The 24,510-nt window shown below is 46.3% G+C and overlaps 1 protein-coding gene across 10 annotated transcripts in view; it reads left to right on the top strand.

Annotated features, from left to right (window-relative positions):
- The window catches only part of LOC135090250 (uncharacterized), a 135,278-nt gene that overhangs the window by 13,869 nt on the left and 96,899 nt on the right, over window positions 1-24,510 (top strand). For 2 of the 10 annotated variants that reach the window (XM_063986885.1, XM_063986858.1), the window contains exon 1: window positions 15,680-15,894. The exons of 3 other annotated variants lie outside the window; for them this stretch is intronic. In XM_063986885.1, the coding sequence (XP_063842955.1) occupies window positions 15,789-15,894 (106 nt within the window). In that variant the 5' untranslated portion in view covers window positions 15,680-15,788. Of the gene's footprint in view, window positions 1-15,675; window positions 15,895-24,510 lie in introns of those variants that run through there. 5 more of the 10 variants (XM_063986876.1, XM_063986893.1, XM_063986867.1 and 2 more) reach the window with 4 other exon arrangements.

Below are 24,510 nucleotides of genomic sequence, written 5' to 3'. Positions count from 1 at the left end.
AAATTGTTATCATTTGCCGCTGTGTGTTTGGGAGATGAAAAGTTGAGATTTTTTTTTTTTTTTTCTCTTCTTCTCTGAGTGTTAGAGTTTATAGTTATATCAGTCACAGGGGAAGCTGCAAGAAGTCAGCAAGCCTACACCTGTCAGTCCCTGCTTAAAATATACCTGCTTGCATCCTTGTAACCAGTAAGCCTTCACGTGGCAGTCCATGTTTGAAAGATAACGACGTGCACCAAACCTAACATTCTTACGCAAGGTCACAGCATTGTTTCATAACAGAAGCTGCAAGAAATCAGTAAGCCTACACGTGGCAGCCCATGTCTAAGAGATACGTATCTATATCCCTGTAACCAGAAGGCCTACACGTGGAAGCCTCCGTTTGAAAGATACTTAGCTATACCTGCCCATCAGGGTTTTAGGGTGAATTTTTAGGAGTAAAAGTCCCGAAGTGATATTAAAGTTATATTTGACGATGGTCAGACCTTATCTCGATTATGTTGTGCAGTTCTGGTCCCCATACTACAGGAAGGATATTAGGTCTAATAGAATCAGTACAAAGGAGAATGACTAAAAGGATAGAGGAGGATGACAGGTATTCCTTACGAAGCGAGGCTGAAACTCTTAAATTTACATTGTTTAGAGAGGCGTAAGTTAAGAGGGGATCTGGTAGAAGTCTTTATGTGGTATAAGGGATATAACAAGAGTGACGTAAGTAAAATTCTTAGGATCAGTAATCAGGATAGAACAAGAAACAACGGGTTCAAGCTTGAAAAGTTTAGGTTCAAGAAAGAGATAGGAAGGCATTGGTTCTCAAATAGATTGGTAGATGAACGGAATGGACTGAGTAATTAGGTTGTTAGTGCTGAGTCATTAGGGAACTTTAAAAGAAGATTAGACAAATTTATAGATGGGAAATGACAGGTGGAAATAGGTAGGTACGTTTCACACAGGGACTGTCACGTGTAGGCCTGGTGGCTTCTTGCAGCTTCCCCTGTTTTCTTATGTTCTTATGTTCTTAACCATAAATCTCTGTTACTCACGTGCCAGCCATTCCCAGTCCACAGGCTTCCCTCATCCAGCAGACTCCGTTATCACTTTTACTACATGTGCTGGTGTCGTGTTATCCCTCATGCAATCCCACCAAATATGCACAGGCAGCTGACTAACCTGTTTATCCTGTTAGATTCTTCACACCACTGCGCTGCTCGGATCACAATGTTATTTATGTATCCTGCGTTGCCTGTGTTGTCGCTCCATTGCTGTTTTTTTTTTCGATGGAAGTATTGGTGTTATTCCTATGCTAAGTGGGAGGACCTAACGTGGGGCTGCGCAGGTTCTCGTGTGCAATGACTATACGACGAGGTGTTTAGTGCATTACGTTGGTGATGGTCTGGCGTATTGCACATCTTCTCTAATGGGAAAGCTGCAGTACTCGTTTCAAGTCTCTTATTCTCGTGCAGTTGAACAGTTCCCAGGTTTTGTCGTGTTTAGATCGAAGTTTATGTTATGTGTGCTTGTGTTAACGGTGCGCCAGTGCTGCTTATCACTCTACGAAATTGTGTTGATTGTGTTTTTATTCTTTCGTTCTCTCCTTCCTACCTTCATGTACGTTTCTCCTCTTATTCCTCTTGCCACTCCTCTGCTATACGGAAATGGCAAAATACCAGTATCCGTATTCGTGGTCTTCAATTAGGTATCCCCAAGTCTTTCCTCTTCTCCGCCCGCCTTCATCTTCAGTTTCACCCTTCCCATTTATCATTTTTCTGAATCTCCACTCCTTGCTGTGTTTATGTTAATAGCTCAATCCCATACGTTTCCAGGCTTCTTGCTCCCTCTACTATGTACTCCGTGCCCTCTGATCTTTGCGAGACGAGGGTCCTTCAGCACTGAATTGCGGCTCGCGAACACACGCCTCGAAGCCTCATTCCATTCTCGTACTTTTTTTTTTATATATATATACTTTCCGCTACGCCTCATTACATTTACCTTTCCCTTTCCGTCCTTTTAATGCATCGCTTCCCCCTGTTCTCCTTCTCCTCCTCCTCCTCTTCTTCGTCCTCTTCACCTGTCCCACCCACTTCCTGCCGCCTGAGGGACTGATGAACAGGTGCTCGAAGGAAGTAAGGTTGGGAGCGGTTCACCTCCTCCTCCTCCTCCTCCTCCTCCTCCTCCTCCTCCTCCTCCTCCTCCTCCTCCTCCTCCTCCTCCTCCTCACTCTCGCCCTGCCTCGTGTCCCTTTTCATCACGTCCGTATATAAATGCACAAGTTGAAGAATACTGCAAGAAATAATGCAAGTATTCTGTCTTGAAACGAACATGGACAGAACACGTACTGGGCCCGATAAAAAAGGCGAAAAAAAGAGGAAGATTACCACATAACATCACCACTACCACTACAGCTACAGCTACTGCCGCCATTATCATTGCCATTATCATCGCAATATCTTGTCTACTTTTTATTATCTGCCATTACTTCGTCCAATGCAGTTTATCTTCTGCAGTCTCCCATGAACCGCTGCTCAGGCTGTACACATGTATGCAGGCTGCCATCTCCCGTGTATGTGCCTTCTGTGCCTTCCTTCCCAGCGCGGTTTTAATACCAGCCCCTGGTTATGCGGAAGAGACATAATGTGGTCGGTGATCTCGTCTTATTCTTCCTGTCCGGCTGTTCCCCTTCGCCTTTCCGGTGGAGACGCGTCGCTCCGCCTCGCCGCTGCCGCACGTCTTCCCTCACTGGTCAGAAGATTTGTTATTCCCCCGTCAGTATAGAGACAGTCCTGCTCCCCTCTTCATGGTACCTTCAGATATTACATTGTGCACGCCTCGACCACGTGAGCAGCGGTGAGGGAGGATGGAGACTTAACGGTTGATGAGTTAGTTGCCGAGCACATCTAAAAACTGAAGCAAGAAGTGCAGGAGGAAGGATGTCTGGTGTCAATAAAACGTTCCTGCTGGTGAGAGGAGGAGGGGTGGGGAATCCCTGGACCGGCTCGCCACAACTCCCTCCGCCTCTCCGCCATCACGCGCCTGGGATCCCTGATAATGGAAGACCTTGGCTGGGCTGTGGCTTCATGCAGTGTGCATTCACCAACGCCGAAAAGATTCCTTTCTCCAAGTGTAAACAATTTTTTGACAGGCAAACAGGAATCTTATATTTAATGAAATCGATACACTGTTGTTGGCTTTACATGGTATTGTGATGAGCCTTTCGTCTCTCCCAGCCACGCTCCCACCCGCCAACGCCCACATGTGTCAAATCTTTCTCGACAATTCCAGATATTATTAGTGCAAGTGTTTGTCTTTATCCTATATCTCCCGCTGCCCTAGAGAAGCCCCACCCTAAGGAGCCTGGCCTTAATCTGTGAGGCCGATGGCCCTTGCCTGGCTGCCGCCGCTTGGTGCGCGACACGCCTGCTCACGTTCTCCGTGATCACAGTACGCCCCGCGAGGTGCTGCCGACATGGGGTCTGCTCCCTTGTCTTCCTTCCAGTCAGACCGACCATCCAGCAGCAGAACCACCCGACATTTCCTGTCTCGCACACACACACACACACACACACACACACACACACACACACACACACACGCAAGCAAGCAAGCAAGCGCTCACACACACACACACACACACACACACACACACACACACACACACACACCAGGGTTTTAAATGCCACATGCAGTCCGTCATGCTTCCCAGTGACCTTGGTCAGGCCGCCAAGGGCTTATCGTCTCCCACCAGACCGTCATTCACTAACCGGCGGACCCCTCACTCACCATGTGTGTGTGTGTGTGTGTGTGTGTGTGTGTGTGTGTGTGTGTGTGTCATTCCGCCAGCCTGCTCTCCTCTCCCCTCCGGTGTTGGCTGCGGCGAGGCTTCCTGGCCAAGCGTCACCTTCGTGGTCAATTCATGTCACCGACTTATTCTCAGAAAGTATTATCATTCCTCCTCCTCCTCCTATTTTTCTCTCATAAGTTACCAACAGAACATTCTATTTAAACAGTGAACTTCATATTCTTAGAGAGTAATATTCCTCCTCCTCCTCCTCCTCCTCCTCCTCCTCCTCCTCCTCGTCTTCGTCGTCGTCGTCCTTCTTATTTATGCATCTTCCATTACCAACAGAACAGTTCACTTAACCAGGTAACCTCATTATAAACTAATTACCTTCACATCACTTACTACAGATCTTCAAAAAACTCATGCATTTCTTTTTTCCTCCTTTTCGTTCTTCTTTTTTCTTCCATTTTTTTCCCCGAGCACCACGAACTTTCCTCTTTCATCTATATTTTTGCGTCCCTTTCTTCCCGCGACTTTCCCCGTGCGCGCAGTTCGGGAAAGTTATTGTTCCTGTCTGCGGTTATTGGCCGAGTATTGCGAGTGTGTCCGCTGTAACTCGCGCAATATCCCGCTGCGCGTCTTGCGGCGGACGGAGGCGAGCTTAGCGTTACTGCAGGTGCTTGGGATATTGGCGCTCGCTGAGTCTCAGGGCGGCGTCAGGTGTCCATCCACGCCGCCGCCCCCGCAAGTGTTTCAAGAGGAGTATCGTAACATGGTTGTAGTTTAGCAAGTGTTAGTAATTATTTGCAAGTGTTCCGTTAGCCTCATTTATTTATTTATTTATTTATTTATTTATTTATTTATTTTTATGTAAGAATCGCCGTCTTTCTCTCTCTCTCGTTCTTTAAACACACCGCCAAACTACTCTGTAAATTTCAGAATTGCTCTATTCAGTGTGTGTGTGTGTGTGTGTGTGTGTGTGTGTGTGTGTGTGTGTGTGTGTGTGTGGTATTTTTTCGTTCCTAGTCAGCCTGCATTAAGCGACACACACACACACACACACACACACACACACACACACACACACACACACACACACACACACACACACACACTAATCCTGCCTCACCTCCTGACGTCAGCCTGTACCGCACCGCAGCCTCAGACACGTGACAGCTGCTGCAGTGTACAGAGTATTGTAGACCTCCCTGTGCTCTTTTTCGGTAGAAATTTTTGGGTCCCTCACTGGTCGACCGCGGGGCTGTAAACGCCGTGCAAATGCGTGTTCTCTATGTAGGCTTTTCCGCTGCCCGTGTCCTTCTGTAATATGGGTCAGCGAGTTACCACGGCGGGAAGGGGTGAAAGGGATGCTCTCCGCTGCTTCTCCTCCCCAGCCTGAGTGAAATGGGAAGTTGTAGTCTCCTCGTTTGTTTGTTTGTTTGTTTGTTTGTTTTTTCAGTGTTTTCAGTGGGAGTTTGTGTTGTGGTGTGTTAAGGGATGTCACCTCTTAGTCTACTGGCGTTTGGGAAGTAAGGGAAATCGGTGTGTGTTTTAAGGAATGTCTCTTTTCGTTAGTGAATTCCTTTAGTGTCTGGCATCTTTTTTTTTTTTCTTTTTTAAGGGAAATAGGGAAGAATCCATGTGTGTTTAAGGAGTGTTACGTTTCGTTAGTGTTCTTTAGGGTCTGGTGGTGTCATTAGTGTGACATTCTGGTGTCGGGGGAAGCAAGGGAATGTATGTGTGCTTTTAGCAATAGTATTATGTTCCGTTAATGATCTTTTTAAGGGCCTGACACCATTAGTGGGCTTTTTCACCAGCTTTTGTTGGCCATGGCCGGAGCGGATCTTACATAAAACAGCGTGAACGAGTTTTAAATTAATGTGAACGTACTGTAACTAATTCCGCTGCAGCATTCAGTATTTGAATGAGTGATTGAATGGTAATTAGATTCTATTGTTAAGAGCACAAATGCTGCATATTCATTGTCGGATTCATCACGATTATGTAAAAAGCGGAAATCTGTTTGAGCTCGTCAACTTTAATGTGGATCCTTAACCCGCTCCTCGTCCCTCGCCATGAAATAATGTTACCAAACAAGTAAAGCAGCGCTCACAACACATTCTGGAAGAAGCCATAGGGGAGAAGTGGTGTTGACTTTGTGTGTGTCAGAGAGAGAGAGAGAGAGAGAGAGAGAGAGAGAGAGAGAGAGAGAGAGAGAGAGAGAGAACGTAGGTATAGTTGTTCTTTTGTTGTTTTTATGTAAGAGGGGGGTCTAGGTAGGTGTGTAGGTGCAGGTGTGTGTAAAGCTCGAACACCTGCTAAATTTGTTGTCAGCCACAGGTGTGCAGCAAGGTCGGGTGTGGGTGAGGGAAGGGAGGAGGTGTCAGGGTGAACCAGGGAGCGTTGGGGAGGGAGGTTGAGAACGGAGTGGTGTGTGAAAGAAAGGCTTTTTTTTCATAGTTTTCACACTCCACATTCTTTCCACCACTCCTCTAAAACTTCATTTTATTCCTATCCTAGCACATTCCCTCCACCATTCTTGAAAACTTCAGTAGATTCACATCCTAGCACACTCCTCTAAAAGTTCACTCCATTCCTTCCCACCATTCCTGTAGAGTTCAGTCCATTCCTACCCTAGCACATTCCCTTCCACCATTCCTTTAACCTAACCTAAGAGTCCATTCCTATTCCAACAATACACCAGTTTCCATCTAGTCTACCCCATCTTCGAGTGTTATGCAAGAATTTCCAGGTGGGCATCACCGTAACAGCGCCACGCTTCTCACTTTGCGGTCACTCGGCTGCCCAGATTTAAGGTAGTAAGGGAAGTGTTGTGTAACCCTACTCGGTATATTGTGTTTCTTAATCATACACGTTTTCTTTGGTGGAATGTTTAGTTTGCTCGGCTCATAATACGTTTTATTTCAAGTCTGTTTTTTAAAGCTCTGTTCTTTCCTAAGGGCTATTTTTAGAGGACACTAAGATGATTTGTCAGGTTCTTATGAGTGTTTCTCGTAATAATGGTGGTGCAGAATCCGCATCAACCCTTTCTTTGCTCATTAGTCTTTCCCATTATCATCTACAACTTTCAAGACTTAGAAATATACTTCTGTAGCTCAGCAAAGGTTAAATTAGCCTATTTTTGTTATTTACGTCCATCCAAACAGTTTGCTATAGCGACCAATGTTAGCAAAAGACAATCATAGCAGTAAAAGGGTTAAACTATCGCTAAAGAATCATGAAAACAACCTTAAACAAATCTTAGTCATTGCCAAGTGTGTTTTCATGATTCTAGTGATAGTTTCAACAATTACTCTACACCAATAGAAAAAAAAAAAAAAAAATGCATGGGAATCTGACATATCACCCCCGTGCCCCCTGCAGACGGTCGTAGTGAGTGAAGAAAGAGGTCAAGAAAGCAGAATTAAACGTATGGGGAACCGAATAAACTAAAGATCGTAGTGAGAAATCAGAGCGTTTAAGAATGCTGGCCTAAAGATGTACTCCTTTACCACACAACCAGGACGCTTCCCAACACTCCCAAGGGTCACAGTTGATATCGAGGCCTCTTAGGGTTTACTCTTTATGGCTACGTCTGGGAACCATTGATCTGACCAGGGGTGTTTTTTTTTTTTTTTTTCTCTCTCTCTCTCTGGAAGGGTGGTGCGTTGCTTAAGGTTCTTGACTCTCTCTCTCTCTCTCTCTCTCTCTCTCTCTCTCTCTCTCTCTCTCTCTCTCTCTCTCTCTCTCTCTCTCTCTCTCTCTCTCTCTCTCTCTGGCGTGGTGGGTATTACGTGCTCTATTCACCATATTTTTCACTTGTCTGGCCTCCCCTCATCCCGTGTTTACCTTCTTTCCCTGGGAGGCCCTTTGCTCCCCACCACTACCTTCAGTACCTTCACCACCACCACCTGTGTCTTCCTTCTCGCCTCTTCTCTTCGCTTTCCTCTAACCGTCAATTCCTTCTGGTTGTTCTACGATGTATTAAGTTTCTTTCTTTTTTTTCTTTTTTTTTTTATCATCTTGTAAAGTTTCCCCTTATTGCTCCGTTTTTTTTTCTCTTTTTTTTTTTTATTCCTTAATCTTTCTTTTTCATCCCTCCTTGCCTTCATATCCTTTTCTCCTCGTTCTAATACCACGAGCTTCCATATTCAGATTTTACATTTTTTCATCTTTTTTTTTTTTTTTCATTAGGGCTCATGCGGTAATCTTCCTTCTTTCTTTCTCTCCTTCCTTCAGTCATATCAGTCAGTGTTCGATCATATCTAGTTTCTTATTCTCACATGTACAAGATTCCAACAAGTCTTTTGCACTTTTCAATAAGGTTATAATGCGGTAATCTTTCTCTTCCTTCCTTTCTTCCTTCCTTCCTTCCTTTCCTCAGTCATTTCAGTGTTCGGTCATATCTTCTTTCCTATCTCCCTCACAAGGTCCCAACAAGTCTCAGTTCCAAGTAAGAGGTATATGTTTCTTGTTTCCTGTCCCGTGTGTGTTTCGCCCTCCTCCATGGCTCCTTCCCGGCTCCTTCCCAGTTTCTTCCCTGTCCCTCCCCCCCGACCGCCTTACCTTGGCTGAGCGAGGCCGGGCTAGAATATAATGTTCTTTTCCGCCTCCACATCTTCCCACCGCTCACTCCACTCCAGCAAGACCACCACCCCTTTACAGTCCACCCAGCGCCATTCCATTCTCCCTCTCCTCTCGTTCCCGGCCAGTTCCGCGCACTACTTCGCCGAAAGCTCCGTCATGCATATATTAATGTTTGGCCTGCCGGGTGCTCGCGCCGGACTGCACCCGCGGCCCGAGTTCCCCGCTTCGGCCTCCCCTCGGCGGGCGTTAATAAATCAGCAGGCCAGCGGAAGGGACGGACGGACGGACGAACCTATCCCGTCTGTCTGTCACTCCCAAAGGCAAGAAATTCCATTCAGAAAGTTCATGTGAGGGAAAACACACGCACACACACACACACACACACACACACACACACACACACACACACACACACACACACACACACACACACACAACCTTCTCTAATTCTGTTATTCTCATTTGCTCTTTTCTCTTTTTCATTTTTTTCTGGTTTTAATTCCGTTTAGGTACTTTACAGTTCACCTTGTTATTCACACACATAAACACACACACACACACACACACACACACACACACACATTGTCACCGTGGGTTCCGCCTCGCCGATTACGTCGTCACAACACACACTTCGTCACTTCACCATCCGATCGCTTTTTTTCACTTCACCCTGTACGAGAATGACTTCAAACAAGACGATTCGATGCTCTTGAGTCCTTGAGCTCCGACCATACCACCACAAGTACATCCTTTTGCAATCTGCCGTAATGCTCTGTATCCTTGTAATCTCCCTCCCTCCACACACACCCACCGCTACTCATCTCGCCCATCCACCCTGACCGGAGGACGACCGCACCCCCCACACTCGCTCCCCTCATCTCCGCTTGCCTCAGCTGTTCCTTTGTTCTTCTCTCTCTCGTCTCTCCTCTACACCAGACATCTCAACCAGTGGCGAGCGGTTCTATCATCTGACGAAGCAACGCCAAGTCACATAAAGTCTCCCTCATAATTCAAGGTTCTCTTTTACAAACAATCTGATTGTCTAGTTTTTCTTCTTTGTTATTCTCGCCTGCTGGATGTTTAACTAATTCACGAGCGTCTGAGGAATACCTAGCAAAGCAACACCGTCTTTCTCATAATTCAAGTTTCTCTTTTACAAGCAGCCTTATGATCTATCCTTTGCTGTCCTCAATTGCAGGATGTTTAACTAATTCACGAGCGTCTGAAGAATAGTTGGCGAAGCGTTCAGCCAGGTTAGGTTAGGTTTACACGCCGCAGATGTAATTGTGATTTATCTTCGAAGGCGTCCCGGAGTTAAGAGCTTCCCTGCGCCCTCACGAAGTCATAATTTTAGCGCTCCCTTCAGTAATTTCTCTGTTTTGACAAATGTGCGCATCGCCGTCTGAAAGCGCCAGACACACGTTCCGCCGTTAGCGTCTCTGGTCCATAAATCAAAGCTTCCGGCCTATCAATTCTCCTTCCGAGTCGATAGGACACAGTCGTGCTATTAAGTCCATACTTCCATTCACTTACGCGTCTCCCTTCGACTAGTTTTAACAGGCGCTAGTAGAAATGGAGACAGACGGCTTCTTGCAGTTTCCCTTAGTGTCTTGTGTTTTTAAGTCTTGGATGGACTGGCTGCGTAAGCTGTAAGGCGACCAGACGCTGGGACTTGATCACTTGACGCCGTTTAGAGGGAGGAATAGGAGAAAATAATTGAGAAACACGCAGAACACTAAGAAGAGATTAATAGAGATTAATCAATAGATAATTAGTTGAGAGAGAGAGAGAGAGAGAGAGAGAGAGAGAGAGAGAGAGAGAGAGAGAGAGAGAGAGAGAGAGAGAGAGAGAGAGAGAGTGAAAAATCTCAATAAAAGGAAAGGATTGCAAGTCATACGAACCCAAACTGAAGATCAATCGGATGAGAAAGTGACTTAGCCTGTCGAGTTGAGTCCAATGCTTATCAGATGACAGGCCACTCCTCGCCTAACCACCGTGGGGGAGGGACGGGAGGAGGGGACACGGAGGGACAGGGAGAGGGGGCAATTTGAGACCCTGCATGTGGTTGTGTGGTGGCGGCAGTGGTGGTGGTGGTAGTGGTGGTGAGGTCGACAGGTGAGCTGGACTCTTCCTGCACTTCCTAAACCCTCTTGTTGCCTCTGATCCTCTTCATGGTGTTGTTAGCTTGTTATTATCCTTGTTATTACCCTTGAGTGTGGTGCTTCCGTCATGCTCAAACTAAAAGTGGTGGTAATGATGTTTCATGTTTTTATATGAGAGGGAAGGTGATGCTGCTGCTGGCGGTGGTAGTGACGTGTATCGGTGTTGGAGTTTGGTTGGTGATGTTTAGGGAAGCGATTTTATTTATTTACTTTTCATAAGAGAGCATCTGGCCAAAGGTAATCAAGACGCTGAAAAAAAAAGGCGCATTGAAGATACCAAAGATACCAAATAGTTAGATCATGGTTGAAAGCTCTGTCTTAAATTCATTCGTGTTTTTGTATACCTGTGACGACTGGTGATGTGCAGGCAGGTGACTTACGTTGAGGTAATGGTGGCGGTGAAGTGAAGTTGGTGGTTAAGGCTCAGAGACTAAAATTTATTCATGATTTCGTACCTGGTAATGAGATTGTGATGTGCGCAGTGGTGAGGGAGGCTGCAGTCGTGGTGGTGATGGTGGTGGTGGTGGTGACGGGTGCCGGAAGAAGCATTTGAGCAGCTGACGGGGTGTTTAGCGCTGATTGCCTGCCGCTTACCGTAATGGCTGCCACGGTATTGAGGGAAACAGTGGCGGATGTGAAGGTTGAACACACACACACACACACACACACACACACACACACACACACACACACACACACACACACACACACACACACACTATTTTCTCAAAATAATACACATGCACGTACTTGAATTACAGGCAGATTATTATTATTATTGCTTTTATTATTATTATTATTATTATTATTATTATTATTATTATTATTATTATTATTGTTATTATTATCATTATAAACATTATTATTATTATTATTATTATTATTATTATTATTATTATTATTATTATTATTATTACTATATAATTATTATATCATCATCATCATCATCATCATTATCACCACCACCACCACCACCACCATCACCACAACCACCACTATCATCTTTAGTACTGCTATTATTATCGCCATTTTCATTAGAAAGGCTGCGCGACAGATGTGTGTGTGTGTGTGTGTGTGTGTGTGTGTGTCTGTGTGTGTGTGATGACCGAGTGATTAGCGACCATTGTGTGCCGCACGCGCGGTTGTGGCAGAAACCTGTGAGCATTGTAACAACTCCTGTGGGAATGCAGGTCAGTGGGGCTGGCTATGGTGGAATGCGGAGCGTTTTGGTGGAATGTGGAGGCTGTGATTGTAGGGAATGATGTAGTGTCATGGAGTGTTGTGGTGGAATTTGGAGGCTGTAGATGAAGGGACGGTGTTGTGTCGTGGTGTGGCGGTGTGTGGAGGCTCTGATTATACAGGAATGTGGTGCTGTGGAGTGTTGTGGTAGCTGTGTAGGCGTGGTGGTGTGGCGGTGCGTTTAGAGTCCTACATCACAGTGAGGTTGTTAGTGTCCTGGTCTCCCTTGTTAAATGAATGATCGCCGTCAGGAACTGCACCGGGAGTTAGTTCATGTGGACTAACACTCGCTCCACGCCGCCCTGTGTTGTTGCTTTTCGCTTCCCCTCTTACATTTGTTGATCCCGGCACGACAGGATGGACACGCGAGAGTTTGACAGGAGCGTTGTGGTGTCAGCGTGATTGTAGCGAGAGTTCAGAGAGAGATGCAGCTTCACGATTTCATGTTTTTGTCTTGTTTTTATCGAGGAATGTTGCAATGTGATATTTAAGTGTCAGAGAGAGATATAACTTTACGATTTCATGTTTTTCGCTCTTTCTTTCTTTCTTTTTTTTTTTTTTTTTTTTTATAGAGGTATGTCGCGATGTGGTATTTAAGCGCTAGTGTTCATCTATATGTACGGGGAAATGTGAAGGGTATTGGTCATCCTGTTAGGTCAAAGCGTGTTCGTTCTTCCCTTCCTCCCACGTGTAACTGATAGACCACTAAGGATTTATCCCATTCACTAGTAGAGATGGCTGCTAACTTCATCTCATCACTTGTTAGTCATAATAGAGTGAATAACATATGCTATTGCCGGATGAATAATTGATGGTTTATAACTCCTTCATGACGAAAAGTATTATCCTTGACTTGGTGCAATCCTCTTATGACTTGTAGGATAATAAAACATATCCCGTGGTATTGAAAGAGTTATGCCGTGAATAGCCTGCATGATCCTCGTCCTGCCTCGTGCCTCAGTTGGTTCCTGACGTGCTTGGTGCCTCCCTGACTAGCCTAGCAGGGAAAGACGAGGATGTGCTTTTGTTGGCGGAGAAAAAGTGAAGGTAATAAGAAGATAATTCAGCTGCAGGAAGCCGTCAGGTCTACACGTGGCAGTTCCAGTATAAAACATACCTACCTATTTCCACCTATCATACCTGTCCATAAATTTCTCTAATCTTCTTTTAAACCTCCCTAATGACTCGGCACTAACAACGTGATTACTGAGTGCAGTCCTACGCACCTACCACTCTGTTTGAGAACCGAGTGCGTCTCGTCTTATTGGGAAGCGTGGGAGTGTCACGAGTTGGTGATCGTGAACCTCTGTGGCAGGATGCTCAGTGCTGCTCTTGTGGTCCTCGAGAGGCGCGTCACGAAAGTGTGTGATTATAACTGTTGTCGCGCTGAGTCATGCAAATTGCGACGCCGGAGGGAGATTTTCTGTCGTTTATCTCGGAACAAAGCGTAATTTTCCCAGATGGCGGTATATTTGATTAAGCGAAATGGTTCAGTCCCTATTTCATGTGCTGGCGTGGACATCCCGTGCCGCTGTCTCTCTTCCTGAGCCCCGTATTATGAAACGCTTTGCTCTCTCACCACGACTATTTTCAAAAGCCACAGAGATGATTAGCCTGGTTCTCAAGTTTTTTTTTTTTCTCTCTCCAGTTAGTAATATAGAACTCTTGTTAATCCCTTGCTAGAATCATAAGAACACCCTTAAAACGCGTGTCATTTCAACCGAAAACTATTGAAAGTAGTGGAGGTGCAGCCAGAAGTGTTTCAGAACCCTTCAGCGTCACCAACGTGGCAGACAAAGGGCGTCGCGGCGGAAGTATCTGTGCCTCGTCGTGTGTCTGCTGTCTCGCCTCCCGCTCGTCTTCCCGTCAGGTGTTGCCGCTCGGCGTGTCATGAAAGTGCTCTCAGGCTTGAATTCAATTAATTTTTATGGAAGTTTGTTGTCCAAAGTGATATTGTGTTTTAAGTCTGATGATCACACGCGCGAAGTTCTTACGTTATATATTTTTTCCTTGCTTTGGAGAGGCCTTGTAGTATTCAAGAAAATGTTTTGCAACAGAAAAATCATGAACAACTTTAGCTTTTGTATTAGTTGTTCCCAGCTTCTTGCATGCAGGTGTTGTCAGTATAGTGGCGATGCATCAGTAAGGGTGTCGGAGTGGGTGCGTGGAAGGAAGGGTGTGGGCCGAGCACTGTTCTGCCAGGCTTTGTGTGGCTTGGCTGGAACACTAATGGCTATTGTGATGGTGATGTGACTAGGCCTAGGGGTGCTGCAGCCTCTGTTTGGTGTGGCTTCTTTAAATGAGGGCGCTGCGTTTACCCTGCCACGTTAGGGAATATACCAGCTTGCGATCTCAATGATTTGTTGAGCTCCTCCAAGCACTCTCACAAACTGATGTAACTGTTCCACTAGAGCCTGTTGCAGCAAGTCGAGACTGAAACTTTTCTGGCTTCCATGGGTATTTTTCCATTAATGATGCAGAATTCTTGTTAAACTTTTCCTAGATTCATAAAAACACCCTTGAAAACCTTAACTTCCACGAGAGCCTGTTGTAACAAGTGGAGCTAAGACGCCAAAGGGTTCGAGAATACGGTACAAGGTTGTAGTTTGTGGGAATTCCTTGCCCGGCCACTTGTCTCCCACTCGACCCCGAGGTGCACCCTGGCCGCGGCTCACGTGTGGCTGTCAAGGGTTATCGATCCCCGAATACGAGTGTCTGAGGTGATCACTTTTCACGAGATTCCTTCGTCGTGGCACATTTTCTTTTTCTTTTTTTCTTTTCCATGCTCAGCCTCTTCACCTTTTGTGTCTGTCCTCTGTAGCGGTGCCTTTGATGCGTGCTTAGTGTGTCCACGTGTTAAGTGTTTATAAGTTGTATAAGCTACATGAAAGCAACAATAATGATGATGACTATGGTAGTAAAATCATCTTAGTAAGTGATTGTTAACGCTTTCACTGCTTTACGACTTTTCTTGTCATCACCTACAACTTTTAAAGACACATTTTCGTACTACGGTCTCGTAAGATACTTCTTTACCCGAGAAGGAGCAAAATTATCATCAAGCACCCTTTTTATTAAATATTTTCGGTCTCCATGCAAATAGTGCCAAAGCGCTCTGAATGTTAAGCAAGAACGACTGTGACAGCGAAAGAGATAACGGAACTTGGTTGATATTACTACACACAACGGCAAGTAGTTCAAAGGCGATAGAGATACTGAAGGAAGAGAAGGAGGAAGGGATGGGGACGTGGACGAGCTGTGAGGTGCAGGTAGCGAGGAATTGCCTTACCTGGACGGGAGGCACCGGGAGCGGCAGGGCGGAGGCGGCGGTGAGGGAAAGGTGGTGGCTGTGGCGGCGAGAATAAAGGGGTGGTGGCGGTGGTACTGGTGGGGAGACAGCAATGTTTTCAGGCGTGTTAGGACCGTCTCCCGCAGTGCCCGGCCTCCATAAAGGTGTGTTTTAACTTACTTACCCGTAGCATATGTGTTCCCAAAATGCATTGCTTCCCTTATTTTTAGACACCAGAGCCACGGGAGTGTACTCAAACAAGCACCACCACTTGGGGAGAGAAATGATTGGTGCGTTCCAACTTGGAGAGAAAGAGAGGAATGTGGAGGGAGAGAGAATCATTACTCCCCAAATTGGCAACATTGTTAGTGTCGCCCGCTTTGACGGATGAACGCGGCGGAGGATAATATTGGCATCACTGCGACTCCACCACAGAATTTGACCTCTGTCAGCTATTACCACTTCCTGCAAACCCAGGCGGCGGAACGACGGGTGGAGGGGCGGAGGGCTGCGGGTGGCCAGTGGTGGCGGGGAGAGGAAGGGAGAGAGGGAGCGAGGGTGGTGGAATGTGTGTCGCGAGGGAGGGGCACAGGAGACGGAGGGTTTGCATCAAATTATCCTCAGAACATCCACCATTCACACAGTCGAGCGGGAACTGCCAGGCCGGGTGGTTTCTGCGGCCAGTGTGAAGCGCGAGGGACGAACTGGTGGGGAGGCGAAGTGGCGAGGGTGCAGGATGGTGGAAGCACTGTATGGGTGGATGAATACCCGCCTCCATTCCTTCCTAGCAGCGCAGCAGTGGGAGAGGCAGTGTAGCCCACCTATTTGGAATAACTATAAAGGTAACTGAGGTTCGTGATTCTAGTAATAGAGATGAAACACTCAGATTGCATCACTCAATCCTCAAAGAAACACCTGGTTGAGTGGTGTGTGTGTGTGCGTGTGTGTTTCATCACCTGATATCGCGGCGGCTTACCTGCACTTCCACCTTCTCCATTTACCTCTTGTTCACCTGTCCTTCTGCTATCGCGTTTCACCTGCCTTGTCACTCCTTGTTAACCTTACCCCTTCTCCAGCTTTCTCTGCCGCACCACTACACTCAGCAGCGATCATTTCCACCCACACCTTTTTTCCTGCATCCCGTTTTTCCTCCTATAGTGTTCTGTCACCTGCTAGCGTCACATACCGACCGGAATTCCTCATGCCTTTCCTTCCCCTGTGACTCCGCGGCCGCCTTTAGAAGTCACCGCGCCCTACCACCTCGCTTTTCCCACCCCAGAGGAACCTGAGCCGCGTTAAGTGTCGTTTACAGCTCCTCGTGGTCAGGGTCACAGCCTCTGGTAATTTGTCACGCCCCAGGACCCTCATAGCTGCAGCGACAGGTGTCTCGTATGACCTCCAGGTGGCTCCAGATGTGAGATGTCGCTTGTGGATGTAGTCTTGCCTCTGTTTGCTCTTCATTTACACCTCTCGTTCTTGGATTCCTTTAGTACACTTATTCTCACCTAGCTCTTTTTTTTTTTCTTTTTCTTTATTCTATAGTTGTCTTAATCCTACCTGTCTTTTTTTTCTTCCTTTTTTCTTTACCTTTATTCTAAATAGCTTTCTTTCTTTCCTTCCTTATGTTCCTATCTTCATTCTACCTATACAGCTTTCTTCTCTCGATTCTCGATTCCTTCTGTTCATCATTTTGTTGCTTTCTGATTTCTTTCCTTTTCTTCTTTTTTTCTCCCTTCCCTACTTCTTCTCTCACTTTTTCTTCTCCATTTTCCTTTCTTTTGTTTCTTTTTTTTTTTTATCTTTCCTCCCATTCATTCCATTCTTATCCTTCCTTCCTGATTTTTCTCCTTCATTACATTCCTCCCCTTTCCCTCCCTATTCTCTCCCTCATTTCATTCTTATTTCTTTCTTTCTTTCATTTACTTTTATTTTTATTACTCGTTTCACCCTCCTCGTTCTTACCTTCATTTCCTCCATTCATTCATTAACACAACCTCATTCCTCCTTTATCCTCCTTTGTCTCTCTCTCTCTCTCTCTCTCTCTCTCTCTCTCTCTCTCTCTCTCTCTCTCTCTCTCTCTCTCTCTCTCTCTCTCTCTCTCTCTCTCTCTCTCTCTCTCTCTCTCTCTCTCTCTTGCCTAAGCTCCGTGGAATGTTAACTTTTCCAGCCTTCATGTGCAAAGAACCAGCAATCAGAGTCACATTGGAGAATCAAATGGACAAATGGAGATGTAGGTGCTTTATTCCCGCTTCCCGTCCGCTCCCGGCAGCTCGAAAATTAGCGAAAGGGGAATCATCATTATTCTCGTCGCCAGATTAAAATGGCGGGGAATTCAGTAATGTAAAACGCTTCAGTTCTTCCTTTTAACCTGAGTAATTACCCGGAGATTTATGTGCATGCGTATCTCGGTGTATCTCTCTTTGGAATGTTGCTTTTTTTAGCTTCGGTGTTACGTAGGGTTTTAGAATCTCGGGTAGGTGGTATTGTAGACTGGAGCTGGCGTGTGTGTGTGTGTGTGTGTGTGTGTGTGTGTGTGTGTGTGTGTGTGTGTGTGTTTGTGTGTGTGTGTGTGTGTGTGTTTGCTATCGCATATACACCAACCGTTTCATTTGTTTATGTATTTTTACTTGTTTACGCCTGTCTGTCTACCTAACGTGTGTGTTTGTGTGTGTGTGTGTGTGTGTGTGTGTGTTTGTGGGTAGGGATGTTTACGTCGTATATACACTTACCTGTTCATTTGTTTACGTTTTGTACTAGTGTAAGCCCATGTCTGTCTAGCTGCTGTACCTTGTGAACATTAGAACCTAACATAGAATATAGGAAACGTCAAAAAAGCCATCAGACCCACATACACGTGGCCGTCCCTGTATAAAACATACCTACTTGCTCGTATTTCCACCTACCATCTTATATTTCCATCTCTCATCCCCTATTTCCACCTGCCATCCCCCTTTTCATCCATCATCCACCTGTGTGTGTGTGTGTGTGTGTGTGTGTGTGTGTGTGTGTGTGTGTGTGTGTGTGTGTGTGTGTGTGTGTATTTGGGTCGCAGCATGAATGACAAAATGCGGAGTGCTGACTTGCATCTCCTGGGTAATATGGCTTAGTGTGTGTATTGTATGACAGAAGGGGAAGCAGGAGAGAGTAGGGATGCAGCAGAGGGACGTCGCGGGGCACGGACATCCAGTAGCCAGTAGGGAGGGCAGGGGGGACTCGGGGACATAGGATGGGTCACTGGGCCGCTGCATTATTAGGTTTTTTGGCGGAGTCGGAACATGATGGTTCTCCCCTGGGGTGTTCCGGAAGCGTACCCTGAGCTGGGGCTGGGGTCGAGGAGTAGCGGGTCTGGGTGATGCGTGGCAGATGTGGTCAGAAGTTGAGTTACTTTATATATTCATCCTCCGCTTGCTTCTGCCACTGAATGTTGATGAGAATAACCTGTTATTCTTTATGACTGCACCTGCTGTTCTATAATGACAATGCTGTATACTTGTTATTGTAAATGGCTACACCTGCTGCTCTTTTGTGACAATACACCTCTTTTTTTTTTTTTTTTCTACGGAACTACATGATTTTACAGAACAAAAATAAAATTACAGCCGCTAAAAGTCTGAAATATTAAATAACTCCTTTCTTTATCACTGGTAGTCTTAATTTTATCAAGCTTGAGTAGGAGTCATGGCAGAGAAATGGTTAATCTTAGGCCATGTGATCCGCTGATAGTTTCCTTTCAAAGCTTGGCAATTACTCTTTTAACCGATAAAACTGAGTCTCTTATTCTCTTACACATCGTTCTCTCATTAGGATGGTTAATGAGATCCTCAAAGGAATTTTTTTTTTTTCTCATTGACGGTGTAGAAACCTTATTAAACTATCACAATCATGGAATCAGTCTTGAAAACACCATTGACTTCCTTTCAAGCCTGTTAAAAAAAAATAAACGAGGAAATGTTTACGAATACGGGTTTGAGATAAAGCGTTAAACAGTGCAATTGTGTGTGGAATGTGCCTCGATTATTGACCACAAGTGCAGCCTGCAGCCACTCTCATCCCCGCGGTGACCAGGGTACCGGAGGGCGTGTAGGGAGCAGGTGAACATGTCCGTGACGCTCTGGGTCTCGCTCAACGTTCAAATATAAATGATCACTTAGGGGATGATAAATGGAAATAGAAAAAGGATCCTCGTACACGCGCAGGTCGCATTGTGTATAAATAAGTGAAAGGCCGAGAGTGCGTGAGCATGTTCCAGCTAGGCAGAGCATTGTGGGGGATGCCCTTGAGGGATGGGGTTGGGGGGCTGGATGGTTCATGGGAGCTGGGGACGAGAGCAGAGTCATGGAGGATGCTGCGGAGGGTCAGGGATTACGTGTGGGGGGTGATGAGGACTGGGGATGGCGGTGGGACGGTGTCATGGAGTGCTGGGAGTCTTGGGAGTGAGTGTCTTCTCCAGTCGGCCGTGAATCGAGGCTCTGCAAGTGATTATGACACGAGGGAGACTTAAACTGCCTACTCCTCGCCAGACTGCTCCTCTTGTCTTGCTCCTTCCGTGCAGCCTCTTCACTATTCGTGCTTCATTCCCTCCAGCTTCATTGCCAACTTCTCTTCCTCCTATTCCTCCTCGTCCTTGAAAGCCTCGTCCATCACTCCCCCTCAGCGCCACATCCAATCAGCATACGATAAATAGACGTGAATTGAAGTCTGTCAGTGATGTGGTCAGGTCCTCCCCGCCTCAGATGACACTCCTAGCCGCAGAGTGAAGCAAGGCGGGGAGACACTCGTAACACAGACTCGCTCATACTTTGAAGTGCGGCTCGGCGTTAATTGGTTCTCGTTAGTCATATTGTGTCGCGAAGGACTGGTGGGCATTAGGTCCTGGAGCGCCGGGTGTTGGCAAAGGCCGGCGGAGACAGAGTGTGATTTACTGCTGCGAGGCTCACGCTGGAACCTCCTCCCGAACCCAGGCACATTAGCAATTAGATCCGGGGATTTGGCGAGGAGGGGTGTGTGTGTGTGTGTGTGTGTGTCAGGATAATGGACATTGCATAACTACTTTGCAAAATGAGTTTGAACACTTACATTTTGACATAAGCTGCAGTTTCCGTTTGCTTTACGTTCTTTTATTTAGTTTCTTGCCTGCCGTTGACTTATCGTTTGCTTTTAGCCTCTTTGTTTACCTGCAGCCGGGTAAGTGGCTCAGCCTGTCCATCAGCCTCGCGAATGACAGGTACTGTGCGGCTGACCTCGATAGTAGTGAGGTGAGCCGCGTTCTTAGGAAGTCACTAGCAAGGCAGAGGTCAGTAATGATGGTGAGAAAGTTGGCCAGTTACCGTTTGAAAGGTCGGTTGCATTATTGAGGTCGCCTATGTCACAAGCTCATTTAATGCAGGCTAAAGTTCGTGTCTTATTGCTCCTGGTGAATAACTGGTTCACGGCTGTGACATTAATTGGTGTATTCCCCAAGATGAGGAATGTGGTCCTTATGTTGCTCTCTCTCCAGTCCCTCTTTTTTTTTTTTTCAGTGAGTAATTGTGGTTTGAAGGCCAATCCGTGTTGGTACTGAAAGTTTCTACACAGATTTGACTCATTAGTTTTTAATTAATGTCACTACTGGTGGGCTGCGAGGCACGACGACCAGACAATGGGAGAATTCCGTGCCGCCAGGTGTTGAGGGACCTCTAGCAAGAGACAAAAGGCAGTGGCCATGCGACCCGGACAGACGATGCTCCGGTAAATGTGTTTGTTCTTACTCTGAGCAACACAGCCACGCAATTGGCTACCTGGAGGCCTGCACAGTGGAGACAACACTGCCTTCACGGGTCCAGCGAGTAGAACATATCACCCTTTGTGTTCAGCACGTATTGCAAACTATTTAAAGTTCGTGTAAGCATTTGAGGGACTCATGTTCAGATTTGTTTGTGGTGTCGGAGGCAAGGGCAGGGAGCAGGTTCCCACGCCTCGCCGGCAGAGCGCACCAAGGGGCGGGGCGCCTTGAGGCTGACCGCTGTAAAGGATCGGGCCTCGCGGATGGAATCGAGATCCAGCCTGTGTGTGCTTGCCGGGATGACGAGTGGAGGTGTATGTGTTGGGCGCGTCAAATGGCCCTGCATAGCGCCTTACTTGTGTGAATAAAAGAACGCCTTCCAGATGAAGTGGTAATGACGACAGCAGCTGGCGGATGGCCGGGTGTTTGTTGGGACGGGGGTAGAGGCTGGTCCGTTATTGTTGCCATTTTTATTGTGGGAGTTTACTGAGCCGGGAGGTTGGTTCTTTTTGAGCGTGATGCCTGCATAAGACAGGTTTGAAGCTTATTAGTGACGCAAAAAGAAGAAAAAAAAGGAAAATAATAACAATAAACAATAATAATGAACAGTAATAGTATTTGTAGTAATAATAATAACAACTTCAACAATGATAACAACAACAGTAACAAAAACTACAACCACAACAACAACAACAATAATAATAATAATAATAATAATAATAATAATAATAATAATAATAATAATAACTAAATCAACCAATCAAAAATCAGACAGCAAACGACCGTGTATTCACAAATATTACCACGGAACACAAAGACAAACTTGTATTATTTTGATTGCTCAACTTTTCCTCCCACGTGTGAAGTCCATGAGGCTCCCAGCACCGCCGCCACCAGGAACCAACAGCGCCCCTCAACTCTCGGTGTTTGCTGGCAGGCATTGTTTACGCGCTGGAGTTGAGCTTCCCCGTAACACGCGCTGGGAACTGGAGTAGTGGACTGGTGGGAAGAAGCGGCTCTCTAGCACGAGGTGACGCACGCGGCGTGAGAAAAAAAAATGCCACCCGAAAAGCGCTAAATAATAGAGGAAGATTGAGTACACGCGAGACTGTGGACCATATTCTGAAACACTCTTGCGCCGCACCTGCACTACTTTCAGAAGGCTCCAGCTGTTGAAGTTACACGGATTTTATTGTGTTTTTAGGGTTGTAATGACCTATTAACACGATTTCTACATTTTTAACAGGAGAGAGACTCTTGAGAACCCGGCATATCATCTCTGTGGGCTTTGAAAAATTGTCGTGGTGAGAGAGCAAAGCGTTTGAGAATACGGACCTGTCTTTGTGTGTGTGTGTGTGTGTGTTGGTGCTCCGTGCCCGAGGTGTTTCAGAGCAGGTTCCGCAGCCCACAGCCCACCCCGACCCAGCTCGAGGCACCGCGGCCTTGATACACGACCGGCTCAGAAATTAATGCTTGCCAGCAGCCTGGTTGGAAATTAGTCATTAAATGTTGGGCCATTAGTCATTGACATTAATCTCCGCGCAGGAGCATAATCACCGGTGGGCAATTTACTTCATTAATGAGAATTTGCTTTGTAGTGCAGTGATAAGAATTGGTGCGATGCGCTGATCGGTGTCAAGGTGTCCGTGTCCGTGTGTGTGTGTGTGTGTGTGTGTGTGTGTGTGTGTGTGTGTGTGTTGTAAGTATGTGCATGTATGCGTATTTTACATAACGTTCCTTCAGTGTCTCAGCGCACACACACACACACACACACACACACACAGGAGGAGAGACGAGGCATCACAATATTGGATTTCCTCTTCTGAAATTTCACGACAATGCGGAAAGGCAGTACTCTCTCTCTCTCTCTCTCTCTCTCTCTCTCTCTCTCTCTCTCTCTCTCTCTCTCTCTCTCTCTCTCTCTCTCTCTCTCTCTCTCTCTCTCTCTCTCTCTCCAACATGCACGGTCACAAAATTAATTATTAACACTTCATTTGTTTTCATGAAATTTCCATATCAGTTTGCAATAAAGATCCCATGTGAAATTAATTTTACGTTTTACAAAATGGATTTTGATCATGGGGCTTTATATGAAATTAACCGAACATGCGAAAGCTTTTACATATACACACTGCAATCGTTTCCTCTAATGGGAATGGCGACAACTATGTATCTTTACTTTTGTTGGTGTAGACGAGGGAAAAAGTCATGTACCCTTGTAACTTGTGCTTGGGAGAGACTGAGACAGACACACAGACACACAGAGCCGTCCAACACGCCGCCTAACATGGAGATATTTAAAAAGCCTCTAGAGAGAGAAAAAAGAAGACTCGGGTCAATACTCTTCCCCTCCCAACCCTTTTCCACTGGCGATGGTCAGCCGTGCACCACACCGGCACTTCTTCCTGCTCCCCACGCCTTCCCTTTCTTTCCCTCCCTGGTGCCTTGCTCTCACTCGAGCCTCGGAGCTCTCTTCCCCTTACTTGGGTGTTATGTTTCTATCCTTTCTTTCATTTTCCTTTACTTTCATTCTGATATCAATTTACTCCCAATTTTTCCGCTTCACTTCTTCCTTTCTACTTACTGTCTCTCTTCCTCTCCTCCCAAGGCCTCTGTTTATCTCCCCACCCCCCGCGGCTATTGTTCCTTCAAGCCCCATCTCCCCTTCTCCCAGCAGCCTCCCTCCTCGTCCCTCGTCTCCCACCGCCTCCCTTTCCGCTTCTCACGGCCTCAGCCTCTCCCTCGCCTCTAAGAGTTTCTGGGAAGTCGGCTGGATATGAATTCTTCCCTAAAGCTTATTTCTATGCTTCTCTGGAACGTCTGTTGTGTATATAATCCTCTTCCGTGCAGCGTAGATTCATAGCTGACCAGGTCCTTATGTGGTATAGAGGCATTTAAAGTTGGTCGTAAATAATGGATTCTTGTAGGCATCTCAGTTGTCCTCATGTTTCTTTCACGAGTTTTCCGTATTGTAGACTCTTAGCTGATCAAATCCTTATGGGATAGATAGACCTTTAAAAAAATATATAAAAGATGGATTCTCTCGTAGATTTCTTAGGCATATCGTTCATCCATGCAACATCTTCCAGTTCGTCAGTTGTCTTCATGTTTTCTTCACTAGTTCTATCAGGCTGCCCAAATGTCACTCACCGCTCGCCATGTCCCGTGTTTGCATGAGATGTCCTCTCATTCAACACTCATTACTCGTGCGTTCATGTTTCATAGCTTGTGGCGGCTCGGCATCACACAGGCACACGTACTGACACGCACACAAACACTCACATACACATACTGAAAGTCGATAACACATCAGAGTTATCGTACTGGCTTCTCCTCCTCCTCCTCTTCCTCCTCCTCCTCCTCCTCCTCCTCCTCCTCCTCCTCCTCCTCCTCCTCCTCCTGCTCCTGCTCCCTACGCGAGTCGCCGTACAGCCCACCCATCGCCAGGACCGCCGCACTAATTGCCTGGGTATTGCTGGGAATATTGTGGGCAACGTTCCCTCATATTTGAACCGTTATGGAAATTCCCCACTCCTCCCCCGCCTCGACGCAGCGGCCGGACCTTGACTGCAATTTCCCTGCTTTTCACTCCAGCGGTTGAGGTGCATTTTGAGCTTCCATTAACTTCCATCTGCCTGATTGCTGGGAGATGGATGACGTACCGTGGCTGCTTTGTCTTCTCTTGTCGGGTTCGGAA

Source organism: Scylla paramamosain, chromosome 3 (genome assembly GCF_035594125.1).
Source record: "Scylla paramamosain isolate STU-SP2022 chromosome 3, ASM3559412v1, whole genome shotgun sequence".
Lineage (NCBI taxonomy): Eukaryota > Metazoa > Arthropoda > Malacostraca > Decapoda > Portunidae > Scylla > Scylla paramamosain.
The sequence above is the reverse complement of the archived record's forward strand: the minus strand, read 5'-3'. Positions and strand labels throughout refer to the sequence as shown.